This window comes from Mytilus edulis, chromosome 11 (genome assembly GCF_963676685.1).
Source record: "Mytilus edulis chromosome 11, xbMytEdul2.2, whole genome shotgun sequence".
Taxonomy (NCBI): Eukaryota; Metazoa; Mollusca; class Bivalvia; order Mytilida; family Mytilidae; genus Mytilus; species Mytilus edulis.
The window spans coordinates 55,637,826-55,665,815 of NC_092354.1; the positions used below are offsets into that span (position 1 = coordinate 55,637,826).

Sequence of the window (27,990 nt, forward strand, 5' to 3'; positions counted from 1 at the left end):
TTAAATTTAAATAATTTATAATCAATCAACAAAATCAATAACAACAAGAATGTGTCCATAGTACACGGATGCACCACTCGCACTATCATTTTCTATGTGGACCATGAAATTGGGGTCAAAACTTTAATTTGGAATTAAAATTAGAAAGATCATATCATAGGGAACATATGTACTAAGTTTCAAGTTGATGTAACTTTAACTTCATCAAAAACTACCTTGACCAAAAACTTTAACCTGAACTTTGCACTATCATTTTCTATGTTCAGTGAACCATGAAATTGGGGTCAAAACTATAATTTGGCATTAAAATTAGAAAGATCATATCATGGGGAACATGTGTATCAAGTTTCAAGTTGATTGGACTTCAGCTTCATCAAAAACTACCTCGACCAAAAATTTTAACCTGAAGCGAACGGACACACAGACGGACGAACGAACGGAGGCACAGACCAGAAAACATAATGCCCCTCTACTATCGTAGAAGGGGCATAAAAATACAACATTACATATAACTAATAATGTTCTACTACTCATTTAACACTTTTTGATCAACAGAAGATTGATATACATATCACACAGATAATGAAATAAAATAGATACTGTATGCAAATATAATTTTGTAAATATGTCCCTGTTTTCACAACAATGTTATATGTTGACCCTGAGTGTAATAAAACAAAATTGATTTGATATCACAATTATCGTATATCCTTATTTTGATGTTACTGCAATGCACAGTTAGACTGTTTTTGTCCTAATAGATTCAAAATCATAGGTTTCCAAAATCCCGCGCATTTTCATCTTCATCGTCCGTTTTCCAACCTTGTAATAGGCTTTCTTCATCTTCCGACATTTCATACCTATCAAAGATAAATAAATCATTACATTCTTTGCTAGAATTGGCAAACTATATCATATAATCATACTACAGTCACAAACTATATCATATAATAATACTACAGTCAAACTTATCTTAACGACCACCTCGTTCAATCGATTCAATGCATCAAATGGTCGTTTAGTTTAAACATAAATAAATATGTTTAAACTAAACGGTCATTTTCAGTTTTTGGACAATCCCAAACGTTTTCGCTCTATATTTAACTCGTTTCAGCTGTCACCTAATTTTTGAATGAATCCATAATTTCAACTTTTAACAACGGTCTTTTTATTGCTACTTTCTACCAAAAAAACATTCATGATGAAAAACATATGTTGTCAATATTCACATATTTTGATTTGTACAGCGCCGAAATCCTTCCGACCTTTTCCATTAGACTGCTCGCAAGTACGATAACTTTACTGATTGAAAACCCTAAACCAATGTGCCACTGACGATATCGAACTCGGAATTTGCTGGCACCTAGTTTAAAATGTCACCTCTCTTGAGCAGTCACTTTTTAAACTTCTTACGAGTTACTGCCTAATACAGGTTTGACTATTCAAATAATCAATAATACCAAATTTAACCCTGGTGTATTTTAAAAAAAATAAAAGAACAGTTACAATGTCTCACCGCGTTGCAAATAATTTATTCATCTAAGGTACAAGGGCAACAACTAGAAAACCTTTTTTGTTATCTGTCAAAATTATAATAATCAGATTAATAAAGATCTGGCAAGAATTGTACCCATGAGAGTGCTTACGACGCCATTTTCAAAAGTTATTTAAGAAAAGCAACGGTGGCATTACCCAAACCCTTTTACAAAGATTTCCTGAAAGGTAAATATTTGTATAAACATACCACGTAAAGATACATTTTTAGTTTGAGTTACTTTCTATTCCATTTTGTATGGTTGAGATTTTCTTATATGACAAACCAAATTGAACCATGCGGTTATGGTTATAACAGATTACAAACGCCTGATAACAAATGCTTTCTAGATGATGAATCAAGCAAAGCTAAAGGAAATTTCAATTTTTCAAAAACCCTTCGAAACGTTTCGTTTATCTGGTGAGTTAATTTGATAAGTTGACAAATTTATTAAAGAATTAATGCACGAAACCCTCTAAAACCGGTATGGCGACAAAATGGACTTAACTATTGCTGAATTGCATCAATTGAACCTATATATGCGATGAATACACATTACACTCATACAAAAGTAATTTTACATGCTTATAAATAGATTCACTGTCTTTCTATATTTTACTTAACTTACCAAGGCTTTTCATTTGATTTGTACTCTTCTCCGTCCTGAAAAAAGAAAATAAATATTTCTAAAGCACGTCAGTGATGTTTTTATTAACTATATGTAGCCAATAATACATCCTTGATAGCTTCTGATTACATTCTTTACATTTTTTTTGAAGTTTGAATTATTTAAAATTGCCATAGTGTGAACAAATGTGTGTAGTTCAAGACTGTGAATGTCTATCAGCAAAATTGTGTTGAGTTGCCATTTCCTTGATGTATACTTTGTTACTCCATTTATCTTTAGTTTTGCTTAGGACTTTTATAATATAATTCTAAATACACAACATGCTGCAATCAATCGTACAGAACATACATTTATCGAAAAGAAAACAGAAAAGCCTACTTGGCATTCTTAGTCGTATTGAGCACAACTTTTTTATATTTTGGGTACTCAATGCCCTTCAACTTTATAATTGTCTGGCTTTCTAACTATTTCTATCTGAGCGTCACTGGTGAGCCTTATAAAGATGAAACACGCGTCTGTCGTGTTTAGTTATAAACCTGGTACCTTTGAGAACTATCTACTCCTACAAATTAAAGTGTTATACCGCAAGTTCTAAGTTTATAAAAGTTTAGCCTGAATCTATCTCTTAAAGTTCTATTTCAGCTGCCATGTCTCCTAACAACCTCATGAACTAGATACAAAATGTAGTTAATAAAATATGCCAGTATCCAGACTTGAGATCAAGTTTACAAAATATTCATTAACGAATTATTCGTACATTACATATCCAAGTCTTAACTCTTCATATTTTCTTACAATTGATGATGATGCATATACGATCAAACGAATGAAATTAAGTACTTTATGCAGTGCTAACACAACAACGTATGTCAGCTTTGGAGAATACAAACATTGAAATCTCGAAACCATCTATACCAATGCAATACTGTACTTCAGCTTTTTTTGCATTGGTGTAGATACATATGAGTTTGCAATGTTTTAAATGCAATTTCATGTTGTATATGTTACTATCATTGTATGATGGTTTTAAGTTAGATTTTGTTACTTTTATTGGTTGTTGTCTGCATGCATGCAAAAAAAAATCCCAATAAGGTTCACAAAATCTAGAATAAAACAATCGTACAATGATACCAACAATTACAATATGGAGTAGCATTTGAGGCAACACTTGCGCATTCCAAAAACACACAATAGGTACTTTTCCCTATCAACGGTTTCGTATCTTTTCTTTGATAAAGGGAATGTTTGCAATAGCTGTGATTGGATGTAACAGGTAGAAAATTAGGAATTGTCTCCCACAACCAGACTTAATGCATATATCTCTTTCTTCAAAGCCCTTTGCATGACCTACTGTTTTTTTACTGTATCTGTATTATCAATGCATTCGTACTTTTTTTGGCCTTTTTAACATTTTTTTATTCGAGCGTCATTGATCAGTCTTTTGTAGACGAAACGCGCATCTGGCGTTAATATAAGAGGTCAATCCCGGTATATATGAGTTTATTGTAGAATCGAACATTTGGTACTTATTTCTAAGTGCAGGACAAATTATTCTTTAGGAATTAAATAAACAGCGGTATCAATTTAACTTAACCAGATTCGTCTTTAGACAACTTAAATCTTTTTAGTAATACTTAAGGTAGAGATGTTAAAATCCAACCCTCGCAAGGACGTTAAAGAGCTGGTAAAACTTAAACGGACCTAGTTCTTATTCAGTTACGCTCGGGACGGTGCGAAACACAAACATGCAATGCATCAGACCATTTGACCAATCATACCTCGTCAGAATAGATCAATGACTTAATCATGTTAATTTATTAATATGACAATCACTATTTAAAAAGTAAAATCACAAAAACACTGAACTCCGAGGAAACGGGCATTTTCAAATGTAGAAAATGGTGGATTGAACCTGGTTTTATAGCGCTAAACCTCTCATTTGTATGACAGTCGCATCAAATTCCATTATATTTACAACGATGCGTGAAGAAAACAGACATAATAGATAGGTAAAATGGTAAACGAAACCAAAATAAATCATTGGTAACTGTGTGGAGGTTACCAACTTGAAATGAGAAATGACCAACAACAGTACTGATCAAGTGATAATAAGAATCTATAACAAGGCTAGGTTATGCATTGGTTACTGTGGAAAGGTTACCCTGTGTGACTGAAAATTGACCAAAGGCAAGTGATAGAAGAGGTATGTTGTAATATAGTGCTCGCGACTCGTTCGTCTTCAATAGTTAAACTTCATCAGGTATATCACAAAAAATCAGTACAAATAGACAATTCAGACATATCAATGTATTCCTAAGGATAACTTACTGTTAAAGAAACTTCGTCCCACTTCAAATCATTTTTTGCTCCATCATGTGACCGATCATAACTTTCCAAGAACTCCGATGGGGTAATTTCACGCGAGGGACCAACGTCCTCTGCACTAAAAAGTTTCACTTTGCTTTTATTTTTGATCTTACTAAAAATGCTTGTCCCTCGTTTAGATTCCTTGTTATGTTTCGGTTGTTCCTTGTTCAAAGACGGCCTTGGAGCTGGCTTCGGTACTTTGGAAGGATTAGACCGACCCAGCTGTCTACCCGAAGCTGTTACTACAGTTTCAATGACGTCAGTTCTATGTGCGTTTATCTTCTCTACTGATTTTAAGTGTTGGTTCAGACGATGCTGACGCAACATTTCATCTGGCAAGTCCTCATTGTCAACATTTAGACGCACTCGACTATGACCGTCGTCAATATCGTCTTCTTCTTCGTTATAGTAACCGTTGTTTTCTTGCCACCATTCGGAACCGGAATCATTCGATTCTCTTTGGAGTGTTTCAGTCCTTGACGTCCAATCAGAATACTGATCTGTGACCGTTTGATCTGACGTCAGAGTTGATGTGTAAACAGACTCTGTTGCACTAGGACTTTCCAATAATGGTACTTCCGGTGACGACATTATATGACTAACCATATTGTTTTCATCCTCATTACAATGTTGACTTGTATTTCTATTTATTTTTCTTCTATCTTTTGGACTAGTCTCATCGGACTGGGCTGTTTTTACCACACCAGTTCTTTTCTCTTGGGATGGAGTTAGACCTTTGAGACTTTTAGTTTTCGTATTACCTCTCTTCAGTTTGGACGGCGATTTTTGTGTGTACCCTTCTTTACTACTATTGTCAGGGTTATTTTGAGGTAGTTCATGATGCGTAGAGTCAACGGAAAAGGACGGTAATTTTAAAGTCTTTTTAGTAATGGTAAATGTTCGATTGCTTGTAGAACTACTAGAATTAGAAGTACTCTCCTTATCTGAAAATTGCGTTTCCGGTAGCTTATATTTTTTTATAAATGTCTGCATATGCTGTTGTACTTTTGTTTCAAAATGTTCACCTTGATCATGCTCTACAGTTCTTATCATATCCTTATATGAAGATCTGAAAATAAAAATAACAAAGGGGTTTCAATTGTATTTACAAAAAAATCAATCGCATTATTTGCTTTAATTCATACAAATTTAAATAAGTATACTAGGTATACACTGTTTGGCGGTTTTTTTTAAGACATTGGCTCTTCTTTTCTAGTGAAATCATGTATGATACTTATAAAAACAATTATTGTTTCTTGTTATTATTATTGTTTTAAATGTCATTGAAACAACTTTATAAAAATCCTTCTGTTTCTCCATATACTCGTTTTCGAATTAACTATCAAAACATCTTGTAATAATAAAAAAGCCAAACGTGACTAATTTATAATTTATAAATTTTATTAAATGTTTACAATTGTCAATAACCAGAAATTATAGATAATTGAAGGAAACCTCTTATAGATGGCAGTAAAATACAACTGTTAATCTTTTATGCTTATAAAACAAATCATTGTGAACAATCACTAGGTGTAATGACCATAGAATTATGTATGGCGTGTAAAGAATGTCAAAAAGATTTACCTAAAATTAATGTACGGCTTTTTATCAGGAGTACCGTCTTTGATTGCCTTCCCATCCACATCTTTCAGCACCTCACGGAAGTCGGTTAGCAATTTAGACAGCATGCTATTGGCATTTGCAATAACCGAAAAGTCAAACAGATCTTGCAGGCGTTCAGATTCACCCTTGATAGTTTCTAAATGGCAACTGAGAATATAAAATAGACTTTGATTAATCACAAATATCAAGCAGATCCTTAAAAATAATGATAATATTGTTATATGTCATTGCGATTCTGCAAATTTCCTTTTTAAAAAGGAATGCGTCATTGTTTCAGATTTTATGACAGGTCAGTCTCATTTAATCCATTTCCTACACGAGGAAATGCATGTACCAAGTCAGAAATATGACAGTTGATGTGTTTGAGCTTTTGATTTTGACTTTCTGTTTTTTTTTCATTGGATTTCAATATTTTTGTTTTTGGTACTTTTGTTTTAACTTTGAAACCAGACTTAATCTGTGAATCATAATAACAAATAGTAAAGCTTATCTCATTTTTTTTTGCATGAAATGAAATAATTATCTGAAAAAATAACCTTTGATCTGTATACAAATATCTTACGTTAATTCTGACGAATCCTCCATTGATGCTAACACTGCAGCTAACTGATCGTATATACAGTCTAGAGTAACTAAGATATTTTCCTGGCTTTCCAGAGTGGACCTCATGGCTTCATTCAACTGTTCTTGATATCGTGAGAGTTGGGATTCAATCTGTATATATAAAAACATTGGTTTATAGATTGTTGTTGGTTTTTTTCCCAAAGATGTTTGGATATATTTGGAATAAAGGTTCATTTAACGAATAACAGGATATAAATCAAGGTAGCGTACAAAAACTGAGGGAATCGCCCGAACTTTAAAAGAAGCGAGACCGAGTGCGTCTTGAGGGTTCAGAACAAGTTTATCACCGGGTTATTTTCAACATGTACAATACAAGGATGTATGGTATACATACCATAACAAAAGCGTCGTAGTTTGACATCTTAGAATTTCTGAACCTGTAATACATAATAAAATATATTTTAAAACACAAGTTGAAACTCAAATTAGTTACTGTTAGAACGATTAACAAAAAAAAAAGAAGATATTACTATTGAATATAATGCACATTTGTACCCATATGGGTTGAAGGCATACATAAATCAACATAGTAATTTTACAATACATCATACAGAAAAAACCAACAAAAGAACCAAACATTATATACATATATGTATCTATTATGCAGTTGTTGAGTCCACCCTCCTCAGTGACCATGACTTTTTAACAAATGAAGCAGCATACTGCATAATTGACGGACAAGAAAGACATAAAACCAATTTATCCAAATTATCCATATTATCTATATCGGAATAGATATTTTTAACTTTTTGCAAAAATTCAAATAGTTATACTTTCTCCATATATGTTTAATCCACCTTTTTCAACATAAGAAAACTGTTCTACATGTACCAAGTCAGAAATATGACAATAGTTTTCTATTCATTCAATATGTTACAGCTTTTGGTATTGCCATTTGATAAAGGACTTTCCGATTTGAATGTCCTTGAAGTTCGGTATAGTTGTTTTATCTTACTTTTTCCAAAAGGTGTCTGTATTAGTACGTGAAAGAATTATGTAAATACGATATACATAACTAGTTCAATTATGATTTTTTTTTCTTTAATACATTATACTGCAAAATGATAGTATACGTCTTGTTCTTAATTTCTACCTCTTTTAACCGTACAGGATAACTTGTAAAAACAATTTGAACCTCCAATTCGCTTGCTTTGTAACTTCATTTAATAAAGTACTTTTTTGAAAATCTTGTTAACTTTGAAGTGAATTAAGACAAAGGGTAAACATTTGTGATAGAAAATCAAATCTTTACAATCATGCACGTTTTGCATTCAATGTTTATCATAATACCTGACTGCTTTGTTGTACTGGTGTGCAGCTTCCCTTGCAAGACATCGAGAACTTTCAAACAATAACATAAACCCGTAACATTCCGTGTGATGATTATGTATGGCAAGCTGTATAGGACATAATCCTTCTGAATTCTTAGACCAAACATCATATCCGTTATCCAACAAAATCTGAAAAGTACAAGTATGTTTTTTTAATGCCATTTACATGTATAATTGTGTAACAGTAATTAAATTGATGATGGTGTTACCGGCAATGATTTTCACAATCTTGTTGATAGATGTATCTGTTGGTGTATGTTTCTTCCCCAAGTGTTAACTAGCTAACCAGCCAGCACTTTTGTAAGTGGTTTCTACCTTGTGACATACGTTTTGACAAATATTCGGATTTTTTGGTTTTCAATACTCTGTAACTTTACATTTAGTATGGCCTTCAAAATGTTGATTTGGGTGTCCATTATAAGTCTGATGCAGACGAAAATCGCGTCTGGCGTTTAAATTTATAAGCCTGGTATCTTCATGATCTTTGATGAGTATTAACAGAGATTCTACAATTATCTGCATATCACTTATTTTATTGATGTTGACTGCTAAGTACTATACATACCATGGTTTTTACGAGTTAACATATTTAAACAAACGAATCCGAAGGATGAGTTTGTTTAAATATGTTAATGAGTAAGACACATGGTATATAAAATTTGTAATATAAATAAAATGATTGACAGCTTCAAGACCTTGAACCAATATTGGAAATTGATCACGTTACAGTTTTATCCAATGAAATGAAAGCTCGCGCAAGTCACTTTTGCGCCTCGTGCATGATCTTCTCTGTAATTCATGTAATAGAACCCCTGAATTTGCAAAAAGGAAAGAACATGTCAGATTTTCCCGATTTTTATTTAGTTTTGCGCCCTGTGTATGGTTGTTTGCGCAGGTAATTTCATAATATCATTAGACTGAGGTAGACAAAAATATCGGATTCCAGCGTCGGACAAGGATTAAATAATTATTCTAATGACGGTAAGATTTTTTTTTTTTTTTTCAAGTATCAAACAAATTAATCATATTTTACTGAATTTTCGTCTCATTGAAAAATGCATATTTATACATTTCTAGTTTTCGTACAAACTGCTTTCTTCCGTTATTTTATTAATTATATAATTCGATTATTAGATTAGTTATTTTAAAAAACACAATTTTAATGATAAAACACTGTATTTAAACAGTAGCGGATCCAGGGAGCGTAGATAGTGTACGTTCTCCTAATTGATCGCAAAACATCATGTTTTTTCACAGATATTTGTAGCCGATATTTATTCCTTTTTCTATAGGTACCCCCTTTTTTAATTCGAAATTTAATTGGATCTTCGCAAAGGAAATGATAGTTTCACATTTCATTTTTTTCACAACTTAAAGAAGAAACATTTATTAATTGTTTCCAAAATTAGGGGAATTCGTAACAATCCTATATAGTTTGAAAAAGGTTTCTTAAGATTTGGGTACACATAATCTTATTGCTTTTTGTTATGAAATGAAAACAAATGAAGATCTTGATCTTTTAGTACGTTTAACAGTTTCCTAAATATTTAAGAGGCGGATACATTTTAAAAAAGGGTGGAGCTTCAGCCATGGAATAACATGAACATGAATATGTTATACCATGGCTGAAGCTCCGCCTTTTTTCCTTTGAATTCTAGTTGAGTTGCATATTTAATTAGCAAAGTATGGTACAACATTAATTTGCATATAATATACCATGGTTTTCCCTCACCACACTTTTTAAGCAAATTATTTCATAAAAACATCAAACGAAAAAATCCAATTTATGTTACAACATAAGATAGCCAAGTGGTGAATACAGGACTCACAATTATTTTACTCTTATTCGATTCAATGTATAGTTGTAAACATAAAGTCATTTTAGCGTCAGGTCCTGTTGGCGTTTCGGTTGTTTAGAATGGGCAATTTAATCTTCATCGTGTTCTTTATTCACGTTATATGGCCGTGCACAGCGAAATATTCGTGTACGCTAAATTTCGAGGTTAAATGTCTACCGCGATATAGAGAAAATCAGACACGCGCGAAAATTTTCTCATTACACAACAAGACGTGACATTTTACCTTATCTGTAAATGCCACCACATGATGTCTAAAATTTGACAATTTAAATAAAAGCCAATAAGTACCTGTAAACACCTTAGATGACCTTTACTGGTAGCCTCGTGCGCAGCCGTATTACCAAGACTATCTGGAGGTAGTTCCAGTGGATTGCCCTCTCCTTTAGGAAGTAAATTCAGCAAAGATTCCAAACATTCAGCCTAATGGTAAAAGAAAAGAATAGAACTTGTATATATATAACTATTGATAACTATAACTATTTACAACACTCGGTTTGGCACTGCTGATGGACGTTTCGTCCCCGAAGGTATCAACAGCCCAGTAGTCAGCACTTCGGTGTTGACATGAATATCAATTATGTGGTCATTTTATAATTTTCCCGTTAACAAAAGTATGAATTTTTCGAAATACTAAGGATTTTCTTATCTCAGGCATAGATTACCTTAGCCGTAATTTGCACAACTTTTTGGAATTTTGGGTCCTCAATGCTCTTCAACTTTGTACTTGTTCGGCTAAATAACTATTTTACTATTTTGATCTTATGTAGACGAAACATGCGTCTGGCGTATCAAATTATAATCCTGGTACCTTTGATAACTATACATAGTTAGGGATTAACTGAACAACAGTTTAGAAATTCAGAGGTCTGCCATTCAAAGTATTAGGGACTTGTGCTAGTTAAAACATACAGGCCCACCTTAAAAAATAAAGGTCAGGGTGCTGGGATCTGCGTCTATTTAAGCCCTTTCAACAGGATGCATCAGATTGAACGTCCGTATTCAGAGCAGACGTGGTTGTGTATTTATGCATCCCTCAATCCCAAACACACAACACTTTTAGCATGGATATTACTGTTTGATAAGTCAAGAGATGACAATATGTATTAACCCAATTCAATATTTGTTTTATTCATTCTGCATTCAGATGATTAACTTAATTCCTATTGCATATGTTTGATATTAAGAATAAGCGGAACAAAAACGTAAATTGTTGAGGTAACAGATTCAACCTTGTTATAATGTTTCATCGTATTAGACACTAATGAATTTATTTTCTATTTTAATGCTCTTAAGATTTCAACACTATATTTATTGTGTTAATCCTATCATCTCTTATAAGTCTTGTGTAGACGAAACTCGCATCTGGCGTACAAGACATCATTGATTAGGATTTTAGACACCTGTCTACAGTAGAAGAACGTATGTTAATTTCTAAATGTGTGTTTTGTGTCATTGAGTTTAATCTGATTGTTGTTTACAATATTTTATCCGTGTAATATACAACATATATGACTGTTTTATACCTGATCATACTGAGCTGCCATATTAAGTAGTCGGGGCACCGTTAAAGATTCCAGTACTCCGTCAGAACGCGATTTTTCTAGTAAAATCAGCATACATTCACATTTTCCAAGCTACAAGATAGATCATAAAACACTTAGGAATGTGTTATTAGAAGGATATATAGATTGCCTTAGCCCTATTTAGCACAACTTTTATGAACTTTGTACTTGTTTGGCTTTATAACTATTTTGTTCTGAGCGTCACTGGTGAGTATTATTTAGACAAAACGCGCGTCTGGCGTATTTAATTATAATCCTGGTACCTTTGATAACTTTTAACTAATTTTCTTGAGCTTTTCAATGTTTGTACCAAGTCATATCAGGAATATGACAGTTGTCCATTCGTTATCATATGATTTTGCCATTTGATTGAGTACTTTTCGTTTTGAATTTTCCTCGGAGTTCAGTATTTTTGTGATTTTACTTTTTGTATTGATGCAAAATATCGATTTTTGAAAAGGTTGGCTTCCGAAATCCTCATTGCCATGTTGGTCATGTGACGCAGTTTGATTCAGCAGACGTAACTTTAAAATGATAATAATTTGTATGTGTTACATATACAGTTTTGAATAACTAAAACACTTCAGCTTTTTCAACTGAATTTACGATGCTGACAATTCAATTTCGTTTTATTCAAATTTTCACTGGTATTAACTCTGGGTTTACGCCATATGTTCTTAATTTTGCTTATCACACGACTAGGCAATTTCATCATTGAATATGTTACAAATATTAATAAACCGGATTCTTCAATAATGTCTAGAATCATTATAACTATTTCCTTAAAGTTTGACTGAAGAGATTATTAAGGACTTTGAAGCTGTCAAAATTATAGATAACCTATGAGTTTGGTCACCAAAAATATCGTTTGAAGAGAAATAGTTGAGTCAGGTTTTGTGATCTGCATTAGGTTCTTAGGGAACAAATTGTTTTACTGGAATATTTCGAGACGACAAACTCGTTCCAATCAGTTTCAAACTCCGGAAAATAGCTATTGTTATCTTGTAGTTCGTTTCTGAGTGTGTTGCATTTTAGTGTTTCTGTTGTGTCGTTGTTCTCCTCTTATATTTGATGTGTTTCCCTCAGTTTTAGCTTGTAACCCGGAATTGTTCTTTCTCAATCGATTTATGAATTTCGAACAGAGATATACTACTGTTGTCTTTTATTTAAGTAATATTTACCTTTACTGAGTATTCTAAGGGAGACAATCTGTCGTTGTTGAGTTCTGAACACATCTGAGGATATTTAGTAGACAATGTCTTTGTTGAGGTAGTTTTGTCTTCTTTGACACATCTGTGTAGTACAGTGTCACCCATTCGGTCTCTTGTTTTTCTCAAAGAATCATACGACATACTGTTCAAAGTGGATGCCTTCATGAAGAAAGAAAAACAATTATATTTATCATAAAAAAAGTCGTACAAAAGAAACATTGGACCTTTTCAATTCATTCGATATATATATCTGTAAAAGTAAAATCACAAAAATACTGGAAAATTCAAAGCGGAAAATCCCTTACAAATTGCAAAATCAAATGATAAAACACATCAAACGAATGGATAACAACTGTCATATTCCTGACTTGGTACAGGCTTTTTCAAATGTAGAAAATGGTGGATTGAACCTAGTTTATAGCGCTAAACCGCTCATCTGTATGACAGTCGCATCAAATGCCATTATATTTACAGCGATCCTTAACGGACAATGTAACACAAAAAGACGAAGCTGATTACAACGTTAATGGTACCCCGCATACGCCCTTCAGTGATGCTCGAGTCCAAAATCAAAATACAAACGTTGCAGAGCTGATAAGAGAACCAAAAGTAAAACCAATCCCGGTCAAGAAATAATAGCATAATTGATATAAATTACCTAATTTAAAAAGCATGGCAGAACAATATAAAAAAAAGACTTATCACCTTATTATGTCTTTGTTAATTAGCAACCCATCTGATAACTTTTACAATCGAATGGGCGGAAACTGTATGTTGCTTTAACTTTAACTTAATGAAGTAATGAGACCGAGCTATAAACAATTGTTAAAGTGCAGACGGTAAACTAAGTAAGATGAAAACGTTAGATATTCAAATTTTAGAATATATATAAATATCGTGATTGTAAGATAAGTAAAGACGAAATAATAGCCCTGTTGGCGTTATAATAAAAAATATAATTACCAAATCAGCATCGCTTTTTGACAACAGTTCATCAATAAGTGTTTCACTCTTTTTCGGCGTCCGTCTTGATGTACCCGTAGACGAAGCAGTTGAGTGTTTTCTCCTCGGAACAGAACTTTCTGATCGGCTGGAATCGGACGGAACCGGAGGTAGACGACGAGAGGAACTACTATCACGTGACCGATTACTAACACTGGTCCTACGACTAACATTATCACTTTCTTTAACTATGCTGCCATTTTTAACTATTCCCTGATTTTTATTTGAGTCTTTTTTCGGTGATTTGTCACTTATAGTAGAATCTGGTTTCCCTGAAGGATGTTTATATGTATTTGTAATATGCTCACAAGCATCGATTATCGCCCCTGTAATATCGCCATTTTCTTTCGGATCCGGTTCTTTGATTGGTTTCATATTCTCCTTACCCTTCTGCTTCCGGCTGAAAATATTACCAATCAACTTTGACCTTTTTGAATCACTTGACCTTGAGTCCTCATCACTTAGTATCATTTCCTCTTGAGGGGATTTGTGGACAAGTTTCTTTTTCAATCGGTTTTGTTTTGCCGGTGAATTAGACGTTTTCTGAAACTATTAAGAAAAGGGTTTGTATTACAACAAATACACATTGCTATGAACAATTTATATATCTTTTATACTATTCAGTTGGATTTAACAATACATTTGTAATCGATATGCAGAAATCAAACGGACGAAGAAACCCAGAAGCGCACGAGTAGACAGAGCAGTAAGGGGATTGACAAACTTCTGAAAGTGACAAGCAAATCTTTTTCTATTAAGTAACATTTTCTTTTCTATTATAATCTAAAAGTTTGTTAGTTTAATATTCTTCCATTAACATTTTTTTGGCAGTAAGATGATTTTAGCCAAAACTTATGAGGGAAAGTTCGCCACTTCTTTCCTAGCACCTATGATAGTGAATAGAGAGCATGTAGTATGACAAAATAGTAAGTTATTGTTTATATATTAAAGGTGTTTGTCTATTCCAAACATTTAGTTACGACTGTTCACAAACATGACATACATGTATAACAGTAAATGCAATCTGCCGTAACAAACTTAATCATCAAATAAAGGTGCACACATCATTCCCTGTTTTGGGGAATTACTATAGAATTATAAAATAGGGAAAACATACTTTCTGCTAAAATAGGAAATATATTCCTTTTATACGCATATGATCTTTGTCAAATTTAATAATGGATTTATATTCATAACATGCTAATACTTATCAAAGGTACCGGGATTATAATTTAATACGCCAGACGCGCGTTTCGTCTACATAATACTCATCAGTGACGCTTAGACCACTCATCAGTGACGCTTAGAGCAAAATAGTTATAAAGCCAAACAAGTACAAAGTTGAAGAGAATGGAGTACCTACAATTCCAAAAAATTGTGCCAAATACGGCTAAGGTAAGCTAAGCGTGAGCACCTTCCTACTATCGTATGTCCAAAACACCTCTAATGTAAAAAAAAATTAAGATGTGGTATTATAATTGTAAATGCGACAACTTTCCATCGGAGGCCAGTCGTCGAAGATGTGAAGGGAATTTGCGTCATCGTACGACCTTCAGTGATGAGCAAAACTCACATCGTAAAGTAAGCTATAGAAGACATCGGAACCTACCGGGAATGAAAATATAGGACTTGAATCTTCAGAGGCAGCAAAACACTCGGAGATAGCATCATCAATGACGAATTCTCTGACGTAGTTATCAAAGTCTTGTTCGTTGACATAAGGAGCCGTTAATTCTACCTCAAATAGGTCTTTCTCATTGTATCTGTCTCTTAAACTCTGCATTGTAAGGAAATCTGAAAGAATAATAAATAACATTAAATAAAAAGGTAAAAAGGATAAACGGAATTACCATGAATATTGCACAATATAAGAGGCCAAACTGCCAACCCGATATCTCTAAGAAAATAGAGGTACATAGACAAAACCAATAATCATGCAACACATTTTTTTTAAATAGCATAATATGATGTGGGTAACTGCATATAGAAAATTGGCATTTTTGTTTTTGATACCGACTTTATTAGCAAGAATATCATGCGAGCTCGCTAAGGGGAGCTGATAATCTAGCTGATGAAGTGAGTATAAAAATTTTAAATACAATCATTCTTTTTATCTTTTGCCTGGTTTTAGTATGAAATTGCATGGAAAAGTTTATAACACTAATTCTAAGCGTACAAAACGTCGCGATAGTTCGATTGTATGAATCATATCTGAATGAATTCGAGCGAATTTCATTGATAAATTGACGTGGCGAGACGTTGCCGTAGTATTGCGTGCCACCACTATCTAATAAAATTGTAGGTAGTATGATCAAAGGAAACTTGTACACATTGCTGATGACCAATTATGTGAAAACGAACGTCTATCCAACTTTCCTTTGCTTTTCTAGACATATGAAGTGGAAATAAAACACGCAATAAATTAAACTGCTCACCAACAGTAACAAGCACGCATTTTGCTAGCTGCATTGGATTTCAGGATTACATGGTTATTCCAAAATAAACGGTGTAAATGATTGTTTCGAAATGAAACGTAATAAATAATTGTTTCAGAATCGAAAGAAAAATAAATGGCTAATTTGATATCAATAGAGGTTACATAAAAAAAACCTGTTGAGCAATGAAACCTCATTAAGATTAACAGGACTCTATTGTTACGTAAGTCTATAATAAAAAATGTACAAAAAAATAAATAATTATGATGTTATCTTCGTAATTTCAAAGATTCAATATTTTAGTTAGCAGTCTCCATGGTATCATCACATACAAACATAAATAAGTTTTCCGATGATGTTTTGCTTATCACTTACAAGTAACATTATAAATTTCTTATTAATTAATTATTTTCAGTATTGATAAGGCATCAATCATATTGTAACATTTAACAATTTAGGTGACTTTTAAATGTTTGATGGTATCCTTTAAATTACAATTTAAAGCTATTTCACAAGACACCGAATGATAATTACTAGCCAACGACACCTTCATAAAATAGACAAACACACAGAGACTATAACAGCAACAAAACAAACAAACAAAAACACTACACGGGTACAAATATAGATGAACATTTCAAAATTAAACGAAGTACAATTTTCCAATATTGCATCCTTCAATGGCAAATACATTTAACAATATGTAAATGCAATTCATATATGCCAAAAAAAGAATGACATTAATAAAATAAAAATTAAAGAATGATTATGGTGTCTACTACATCAAATCAAACATATTTAATTATGTGATGTCACTGCCACGTTTTGCATGTAGTTTAGGTCCATGTCTATACCATGAAAAGAAGATCCAGAGAAATATGTATATGATACATTAAGAAATGATTGGTTGTTGGCTGCTTAACATCCAGTGGCAAATATTTCATGCATGTTCAGGACGATGTAAAGAAATGAATTTACTACAAAAATCAATCTACTAGAAACAGACACCACACAAAGTGGCAGATGCGCAAATAATAAGGGTATTTTTTCTAAAAAAAAAAGTGCAAAATATTATGATTTTTGACTTGAATTTATTGATTGATATGTAGAGAGATAAAACTAAAATATATTGAATATTAACCAAGATTTAAAGAACGAAAAAATGTCATAAATCGAAGTTTGCTTAATAAAAAAAAATACACAGTTATGAAACATATTTGCACCCAAAAAAAGCACATACAAATGCTTACCTAACATAACCTCTGGATTGTCTTCTGCGATAGATGGCGCGTCTATCAGCGTCTCCATGCTTCCAACGTGGCTCAGTGAAGATTCAGAGTTATGTAAAGCACTGGAAAACAAGAAAGCAGTACATAAAAATACTGACTTAATTAGAACCAAACCGAATCAGGACTCTTTCGTCCTTTCATGGACTGTCGTTAGGACTGAAGAAGGCCTCGAAATATTCGTTGTCAGCTAACAGGAACAGATAAAATTGCATTGTTTATAACAATGTTTCTAGGGGAAGTTCTGTTAGGCGAAACAAATATTATAAGTTGACACCTTTACATTACAGTATAAAAATTACGGTTAATTGAATTACAAGATAAAAATTGTTTTTCTGATGGTCTTTTAAATGTTCATTCTCTACCTGAATATAAATCATGCATCGACCGACAGTTGACAATATTTAAATATGTTTTACGCACTAGGCATTTCTCCTGGCCGCTGAAATATACTTTTTTTTCCTTTTCAAAAGAAGAATGATTTTATGTGATTAAAGCCCCTGCTCCTTTATTCAACTTTCTGGCTTCGCCTTAATACATAATTGGGTGCATTTATATCTAATGTAATAGTTGTTACTGGACGTACTGCTGTCATCGTGTGATCTATACACCATTCCCGGCCTTCCAGCATTACATCAGCCAGATTAGTGTCATAAAATGGTCTAATTATGTTAAAGAATTTGATGCGACTGTCATACAAGTTAGAGGTTAAGCTAGCTTTAAATCCAGGTTTAATCCACCAGTTTTGTATTAGACAATGTCTGTACCAAGTCAGGAATATGACAGTTGTAATGTATTCGTTTGATATATTTCAGCTTTTGATTTCACCATTTTATAAGCCTCAGTGTTTTTGTGATTTTACTTTTATTGTACAAAAAATGTGTAAGAATAGAAATAGAATTCGAAAAATTCGCGATACTTGTAAAAAAACAGAAGTTCTGTTGAATTGATCGATTGGTGCTTGCTTTACGCTGCATCAGCACAAAAATACTATATCACAGCGATAAAAGAAAAATTTAGAAAATGAGTCACATAGAACTATAAAATGCAGCTATTGCTGTTTTAAAACCATGTCACGTTGACAATACTTCATACGTTTAATAATGATTAAATATGTACAGTAGTGTTAGGAATTCCAGTTCTATTTTTGTTTTACATATGGTAATTTATAACCAAAACATTATAGCGTTATAAATGGCGAGACACAAAGATTAATGGGTAAAAGAAAGGCCTAAAAGAAAACTCGAGTTATAAAGTATGGACGACAGGTGGTATGTCGTGTCTGCGTTACTAGTACATACCACATCTCTTGAAATGATAATTTAAAATATGTTTGTGTGTGTGGGGGGGGGGGGTAGAATTTTTTAACTACGTTAACCCTTCACATTTTATGAGCATATCCCTTTTAAGGCATTGCTGTACTCTATATGAAGAGGTGTTTTCTCTTGACCCTGCACCGTTTCTTATAAAAAAAATAATTTTGGGATGTGAAAACAACCTTCAGTAACGCATAGCAAGAAACAAAGCAAAACCTATCATCATCCTTTCTTATTAGTGGAACTTTGTATATATTTGAAATTTTAAAACTCCCTTGCGATTTTGCTGAACAACAGAAATTTTAAATATAAACGAAGTCGATGTTGGCCCCAATAAATGTTATATTCAGTGTTTCTGGTGTTTCGATGTTTTCCTCTTATATAGTTGATGTGTTTTCCTCGGTTTTAGTTTGTTACCCTGATTTGTTTTCTTTCAACCGTTTTTTGACTTTTGAATAGCGGTGAACTACTGTTGCCTTTAACTATGTGTTGCTTATTTTGAGAGAATAGAAGCTATAGCAACACTTTACTTCTTTAAATCGTATATACACAAATGTATGTAAAACACATCATTTTGTAAATAACATTAAATAACATAACAGTCTGTTATAGACAGAAATATGTATTACATATTTTGTTCTCTATTTACCTGAGTAACATGCAAGGTTACACCTCTGGACTAGATTTATGTTAAATGTATAATTACAATTGTTTCAGTGTCACGTGTCAAACCAGGACATCTTTATTACCACAACATACTATAACTGTATAGTTTAATGTCTGATAATACTATATATTTGTCGCGAAAGAGTGTCAACCAGAAATTGAGGGGTTTGCAGGGACCTTTAAATTAAAATGTGTGTGCCTTGCCTGGGATAACCTTTTATTACCACAACACATCATAATTGTACAGTTTAATGTCTGTATACTATATATTTGTCGCAAAAGAATGTCAAACGTTACAAAAGATGGAGGGGTTGAGGGTTTTGTAGGGACCTTTGATTTAGAATGTGTCTACCCTTGCGCAAGACAATCTTCTATTACCACAACATACCACTCTGTATACTTGACATTTGCCGCGAAAGAGTGTCAAACGTTACAAAAGGTGAAGGGGTGGAGGGGTTTGCAGGGACCTTTAAATTAGAATGTGTGTGCCTTGCCTGGGATAACCTTTTATTACCACAACACATCATAATTGTACAGTTTAATGTCTGTATACTATATATTTGTCGCAAAAGAATGTCAAACGTTACAAAAGATGGAGGGGTTGAGGGTTTTGTAGGGACCTTTGATTTAGAATGTGTCTACCCTTGCGCAAGACAATCTTCTATTACCACAACATACCACTCTGTATACTTGATATTTGCCGCGAAAGAGTGTCAAACGTTACAAAAGGTGAAGGGGTGGAGGGGTTTGAAGGACCTTTAAATTAGAATGTGTGTGTGTATCTTGTCATAGACAAGTGTGAAACCCTTTATTACTACAACCTACCATAACTGTATAGTTTAATGTCTATATACTTTGTATGTGTCGCTAAAGAGTGTAAAAAATGGAGGAGGTGAGGAGTATGTACATGTAGGGACCTGTAAATTAAAACGTTTGTTTACCTTGCCATATGAGCATATCATATACTATGCTAAAGATAAAATACTTTTAAATCGGAACGTTACATTCTAACGATAATAATTTTCGAAGCAGAATCTTCCTACCCTTTCGGAGCACTTGAGATCTCACATCTCACATCTCACTCAACAAAACAGTGACACTAAAGTATAAACGCTCAACACAACAGTGACTTTAAAGTATCATCACTCAATAAAATAGTGACACTAAATTATCACCACTCAATAAAACTGTGACACTAAAAGAGAGGCGAAGGATACTAAGAAACATTCAAACTCTTAACTCGAAGATAAACGGACAATTCAAGGCCAAAAAGTAGAAAAAGAAAGGCTGCAAGGGCGAAAATAACCTCACTAAACACCGCGGGTGATCTCATGTGCTCTGGCAGGAAACGCAGAGCCTGAATCAAAGTACCATTAAATCGCAAGCCCAAGAAGGTTACCACTGCTAGTACATTATGTATATACTACTTTTTTCACACTTAAAAAAGAAGATCATTGCTACTCAAAGAAACTATTCTACTCTTGGTAAAAAAATATGAAAGATTTGGACATTGCTTGATTTGTTTTGCAAGGAACAGTCAAAGTAAGTAAAACATAGTAAACTTTACATGATAACTGGAACTAAAAAAGCAATCACTTCAATTAGCTATATATATATATTTAAGTCAACAATTTACATTTATTTTATTAGACATTCATGATATTGTTAGATTTTCTTTTCAGTTGCGAAGCATTGGAGAGGTATATTCTGTTGTGTCCGTACCTTCAAATATAGAATTTAAGTTTTAAAACTCTGTTTGATTTAGTTTTTGTTCGAGCATGTCACACCATTAATGTTTTTGTGTTTGCTTGGATTTCAAAAAGAAATAAATTATACATTGAAATTAAAGTTTGATACAATCATTATGTTTAGATTTGAATAAAAGAAGATATACATTTCAGAAAAGTTTGGGCTTGTCTTATTATTCAGTTCGATGTATATTTAAACCTATTTATATGATATACGTTCGATTGTTACTGATAGTATCAAATAAAAGTATATAATTTGATTTCAGCAACGTCTTGCTTGGAAATAAGATTTTTTATTAATAAAAAAAAAAGTGAAACTACAATGTTGCATCTAAATACAAAATTCTGCAATCATGAACAACAATGAAGTTTCAATTACAAAATGACAACCCCTCCAAAACCAACAAACCCTAAAACTAGATTTTTTTATTTTTTTTATATTTTTTCATGCTTACCATATTTCCTCGTTGTGTTTTCCATCCCTCTTAAAATGAAAGTTATTAACACTCCATAATGGAGAATATCTTTCCTTTTGATTGAACAGACAAATATATTTCAGAAATCCGCTCATTGTAGAAAACAAAATTCGCTACAATTTGTTTAAATTCTATTAGTATAGTTTTTCACACAATGCGACTGTCAAGTCTCCAAATATCAGGCTTTGTTTACTCCATAGATTATGAAAGCCGCTCGCTGTGAAAAATTAAACTCGCAAGAATTTCCGTAAATTCGTTGGTTTTGCACAAAATGCAACTGTCAGTCAAGTCTCCGAAAGTCGGGATTTGTTTACTCTATAGTTACTCCATTTTGATACGACAATTCTGATGAGACTTCTAACCTCGGGTAGGTAACAGAATACTTCCATGTATATTTTTCACAAGTATGTTTAACACACAAACAGTCATTTGACGTACGTGTATACACTCCCGTGTCAAATAAGTCATAAAATTCACATATTATGATTGATCACAATTGTAGGTAATTATCTATTTTACATATCTCAAATCTCGTTTCATATTTCTATCAAATTTATTCTTTTGTATAACTGAAAATCGTTTATTTTCATTTCGTACTTAACGGATAATTTTTGTCCCAGTCGCACGAGGTTGAGAAAAAATTAAATGTCCTTGTTCACAAAAACCAACATAAATTAAACGACTTGTATTTTACACTTGGCCCTCGGAGATGTATATCAATCTTGACATACAAATTATCTCTTCAATTATTTGTGTCGAGAATCTTAATCGAATACTTTATCTGTAGAATTCATTGTACATTTTGGTTTAAATTAACTCATTAAATTATTTTCCGAGAGGAAGGCGAATGCAAGGTTTCTAAAAATAATTGATGTAAATCAAAAGAAAACGATATATATTCACACATATAATTATCAGATCTAAATCATCTATAGAAAAAATATTTTAATTCGATGAAAGTTGATACTTTATAACTCCTTAAACCAGTACAAAACTTTATAATTTATACGACGAATAGGCTGGTCCTCTCCCTTGCAACATACGGGTATCAGCTTATATCTGTCAAAGCCAAACAGATAAAGGACAGAGAACCAGTCTATACGACGAACGGCGTTATTTCAGTAACAATTTACAAACGGTCAAAACTCCGCAGAACATTTATAACTGTGTACGAGTTCTTTCCCTTTCGTTAAAAGTTTCCATCCGTTAGCGAAGATATATATACTCCGTAGATCATTTATAACTTTCATGCGCTCATTCCCGCTCCCTGTCTCGTTCGTTTAAGAGAAGATATAAATATACTCCACAAATCATTTATAACTTGTATGGGTTCGGTCCCTCTCCCTGGCATGTGTTAAAAGTTTCCAGCCGTTAATGAAAATGTTCGTCAAATATTTGTATCAGAGAGCAAACAAACAGTGGTGGTTACACACTCTACCGTTATAAACATCTCACTTGACAAAAGAGTGACACTAAAGTATCAATTTCAATGAGGCTCAACAGGGTATTAAACACTTTTAAAGTGACCGAATATTGACCTGTGGATATAGTTTTATTGTGTTGTGTGGCTACTGTTTTGTTAACGTACTCATTACTCCTTTTTGTAAACGTAAAATAGAGACCTTTGCTGGTTGAAGCAAAGCGTATGGTACTTGGTAGGCTGGCTCGATTCAGTTTCGAGATCTCCTGTATAATTGTTATATTTGTAATTATGGTGGACAGTTATATTAAACGAGTACCCCGACTGTACAATATGTGAATGTCTTAATCGTTCCGAGTCTATAAAAGTTATGCCTAAATTCAACAGAAATAATTAAAGAACTGCCATTATCATCAAAATAACCGAAAAGTTATCGAATCATTATGCATACGCATTCGTATTCATGCGACAACTAATGGCGAAGTTCCAGTTAACCTTAAAGTACGACCAGCATACAGATCCTCAGCAGGTATCTTGTAGAAACATCTCCAAATCACCGAAAACATTCAAACATGCCATACATATACACATGTATTCGTATCACTGGCGACTTTCCAGAGTTAAAGCACCTTAAAGTACGACCAGCATACAGACCCTCAACAGGTATCTTGTAGTAAACATCTTCAATATCTACTTGATCCTCTTGATCCACCTGTAGTATTTGTATTATGGTATAATACCGTGATACTACGTCTTTGTATCGTGTCTTTGTCCAGGGCGATTTGTATAGTATTATGTCAACAATCCGCTCCCGTTAGGATCTGATTAAAAAGTTATCATAATCCTACGGAAGTTTCTATTATAAAGAGATATTTGACATTCTCCTAATAACTCCTGGTCAGGTTAAAGGTATCATTTCAAATAGCACAATTTGTGGTCAATTTATGAAAATAGAAACGAATCATAAATATTGATATAAGTCCCAATCAAAGAATTTGCTTTTATAGCAGTTTTAGTCTTCGAACAGTCTGAGCGAACAGTAGTCGCGAGCAAACTCATAAGAGGCAAACATTTGAGGGTTTTCTGTAGGATGGGGGCTGGGGTAGATTTTGTTCTTCTGAAATATTTAATTTTACCTTCTGCGAGTCTTGTTTACCGCGCGAAAATTCATTTATGTTTTAAACAGAAGTATTTCATACAAATAGCTAAATTATGTGTTTAATAACAGAATATTCATTGTCATCCTATTTGGACAAACTTACAATTCATACCAGTTGTTAGCAGACGAGAATAGTTATTTCCATCCCAAACTCTGAGTTGTGTGTAAATAAATTTAAAAAAAATAATGAGTCCAAAAGGTACGCGTTCTGTGACACACATATATATAGTGCCGCATTAGTTCACTCCTAGCTAATTATATGCAAGGTTGTACTGTATATGGCCAAAATATTATTAACTTGGTTCGAACGAGGGTTGCGACTGTTTGCCATAATGTCAATTTTTTCTTTTCCCAAACATTTTATTTTCATCAGATTTTTAATAAACGTTTCTGATAAAGTGCATTCAAGATAGCAATCCGGCTAATGTAACAAGTCTTTAAATGAAACATGTTTGTTAAACCCACAAGAGCCGACCGCAATACAAATTTGTAACGTATGCACATATTTAAAAACAAATTATGTGTGTAAACAAATTTCATACATATGCACATTGTAACAAATTTTGAACGAATGCACATATTTAAAAACAAATTATGTATGTAAACAAATTTCATACATATGCACATTGTGCAACTTATAAACCAATTATGCATGGTTGGTAGATTTAAGTTCGTTTCAGTTGAATTCGAACATTTACTTCATACAGCTTATATTTGTCAATATCAATACATCTTTCATATTCCAAAATATATCTGAAAGCCCTTCATTCATACGAGGTGAAAACTATTACCATAATCTATTGTATACGTGTCAAGTTAGACATCGCCTACTTCAAAAACATATTTTGAAACCTTAGAATTTATTTATTATAAGTAGGAGCGTTTGTAAATATGTTTTTTATACATAAGAAATGAAATATTCTGTTTTGCTCAACGACATTTTTAATATCTCACTCTGATTATTATTTCAATATAAACTAATGTAAGATTATAACTGCGTCTTCGATTTGACGCAAATCTGCGTTCGCGGTTTAATTTATTGTGAATACTAGAATATAAATATTAAGAGATGTGGGCTGTACAATCATGAGATGTGGGCTATATATACGTCCAATGATACAGCAACTCAACGAAAAAATAAGATACATTGAGGTTGACATATGGTCTTCAAACATTTGATATTCGGTAATGTTGTCGATGAGCATGATGAGACAACTTTCAACCTGATACAAAAGCACGAGAATATATCACATTCAGAGATTTGTACACTTAATTTCGATCTCGAAGTAAAGTATTCGAAATGTATAACAAAATATTAGCAAATCATAGTTTTGTCACGGTATTTTTCATAATGTAAGTTACCAGTACTTTATTTCAAACAGTGACAGTTAGCAACAAATAATTAAAAACTTACCACAATGTACTGTCGTGTTTGTGGGTATACATAACATGCATTCAGGGTATAGTTAAAAGGTTTTACAACCGTACATAAAATTTCTCTTAATGTATACTTCAGAAATAAAAATAACATTTCATACCAACACGTTTATTATATCTTTTTACCTGATGCCCGTGAGGGATTTCGCTATTTAGTTTCATGTGAAATACTAGTGATTTAAATTAAAATTTGAAATAAATAACAAATTATTTTACATATTTCACCCTAAATGTCAATATATTGAGTGGTAAAACTTTAATTAAACTTAAACACCATTTCCCTTAACAAACCATTTAGACGTTTAAATTTTAAATGAATTTACTTACAACATGTCTTTTATAGTATATACGATACATAAATATTGTAAAAAGGGTTATAAATTTTTATTTGTTTGAAGTGTTCAAAAATACAGGTAGGTACTGGTAAATCGATTAATTACGTATGTTTCGATCTACTGGTCTCACCCGAACGTCAGTGTATATTCAAAATATTTACATTGCAAAGCATTTAGATAAAATATCCTTTATATTGTATTGATATCGGTAAGTAATACCTTTGTGAGAATTGTTAGGTAAATAAGGATACGTAATGGCAAATTAAAATTGAATGAATCGGAATGATAAATTATGTACAATATACTATTCTATAAGACTTTAATATCTTTATAATATTTATGATATACGGCAGTGCCAAGAGGTGTTTGAATTAATAATATGACCTATTTTCTTGCCAATGACATTTGTTTAACTTGTGCTTTCCTTTAGGTCCACTTCCCGGCCTTTCTTCAACATTAGAAAAAAAATGTTACAAGGTCTTTTTTAAAAAAAGCAAAGAATAAAAAATGAATGGCCCCAATCCATACCCTCATAACTTTTTTTTCAACTAGGAGTCAAACATTTAAGTGACTAACCAAATATATTCATAACCTTTATCATTTTCATCTAAATTGATTCCATTTCCGCTTTGAAACAAACATTATTGTTATATCAATATTTTTTGCTAAGGTAAATGGTTAGCCAGGTAGCAATGCAAATGTATTTTACATGTAGAAAAATCATTCAACAGTTGTCGACCTTTTTTTGGTTCTTTTCTACAAAGATAATTTGTTTGCCGAACATAACAAACCTTTCAGACATATTTTTTTCTCAGATGATTTTTTTCTGTTTTATTTTGTTTGTTTTATAAGTTAGAGTAAAGGTGTTAATGTAAAAATAAGAATGAAGCAATTAAACTTAAAAAAAACCAAACATTTCAGAGTCGTCCATCATTTATCTCTGACCCTTTATTTCTCTAACCTTGATTGATACGATACCGTTTCGCGGTTTTTTTTCCTTCGGGTGTAGAATTTCGCGATTACGGGGCAACAAAGTTTACGAAAAAAAATTTGGCGGATTCTTTAATCCCGAATTAAGTGATTTGCGGATACTGAAATGGTTGCAGTTAAAAAATACGTTGCATAAGCTTTGACTCAGTATACATGGTATAATGGGAAAGGGAAGAGAGGGATGGACTGTTTTTTTTTTATTATTTCGATAAACCTTTGCAATATTGTGTACTTAATGCTACGCGAAATTGTGAATGCTTATAGTATAAAACATTTTATTTCACAGAATTTCTTTTGGTTTTTAACAATGGTTATCTCGTTTGATATATTGTTAATGCCGATTGTCATCTTTTGACTGGCAACAGGGATCGATCCAGGATTTTGGAAAGAAAAGCGTAAATTGCTAAATTAAATCCCAGAAAATATAATCAGTAGAGCGGAGCAAGGCGAGCAATTTTTTGACGAGTTTAGGTTCAAATATTATGATATACTTTCCAATCAAAGGTGATGAAAGCCCGCTACACCCCATCCGAAAACCACCACTGGAAAATAGGTCATCTCTTTAAGTACTAGTATCTTGTTTGTATCAATTGTTCATAACATTTTCTGTTTGGAAGCATACTTTTCATTAGAATTTTACATACTTAAAATTTGATCAATAAACAGAAAGTACTTCTCCTTAATTGTAAAGCATTCAGCTATTACCACAACACCTAAGAATATAAACACACAATTTAACTTACCTTTTACAATATTTTCAGCAGCTAATTCCAATAATGATCACAGAAAATTACCATCTTAGCTAAATCAATACACAAATAACACCCAATACACAACTATTGTTACCGGGGAAATAACATCGTGTCGGAGAAAAATTGACACCAATCTTTATACCGTACAATGGCGAATTGTCTTGTAGGACAATGTTCAAAGGATAAAATGTAACTCAGGTACACTTCCTTTAATACACAAAATAACTTC

At 32.7% G+C, this 27,990-nt stretch overlaps 1 protein-coding gene across 2 annotated transcripts; it reads right to left on the reverse strand.

The window, feature by feature from the left end:
• LOC139495840 (uncharacterized) lies at positions 1 to 27,990 on the reverse strand. Of its 2 annotated transcripts, none has more exons than XM_071284238.1 (14): positions 27,753 to 27,990; positions 17,427 to 17,527; positions 15,351 to 15,535; positions 13,703 to 14,290; positions 12,710 to 12,898; positions 11,490 to 11,600; positions 10,255 to 10,386; positions 8,067 to 8,236; positions 7,111 to 7,153; positions 6,715 to 6,866; positions 6,114 to 6,299; positions 4,491 to 5,598; positions 2,163 to 2,197; positions 1 to 860 (listed from the first exon to the last, which is right to left on the reverse strand). In XM_071284238.1, the coding sequence occupies exons 2-14, from the start codon at positions 17,482 to 17,484 to the stop codon at positions 770 to 772; spliced, it is 3,048 nt and encodes a 1,015-aa protein (XP_071140339.1). In that variant the 5' UTR covers positions 17,485 to 17,527; positions 27,753 to 27,990; the 3' UTR covers positions 1 to 769. The 2 variants fall into 2 exon arrangements, with proteins under 2 accessions (XP_071140339.1, XP_071140338.1); XM_071284237.1 differs by lacking the exon at positions 27,753 to 27,990 and adding an exon at positions 21,648 to 22,380.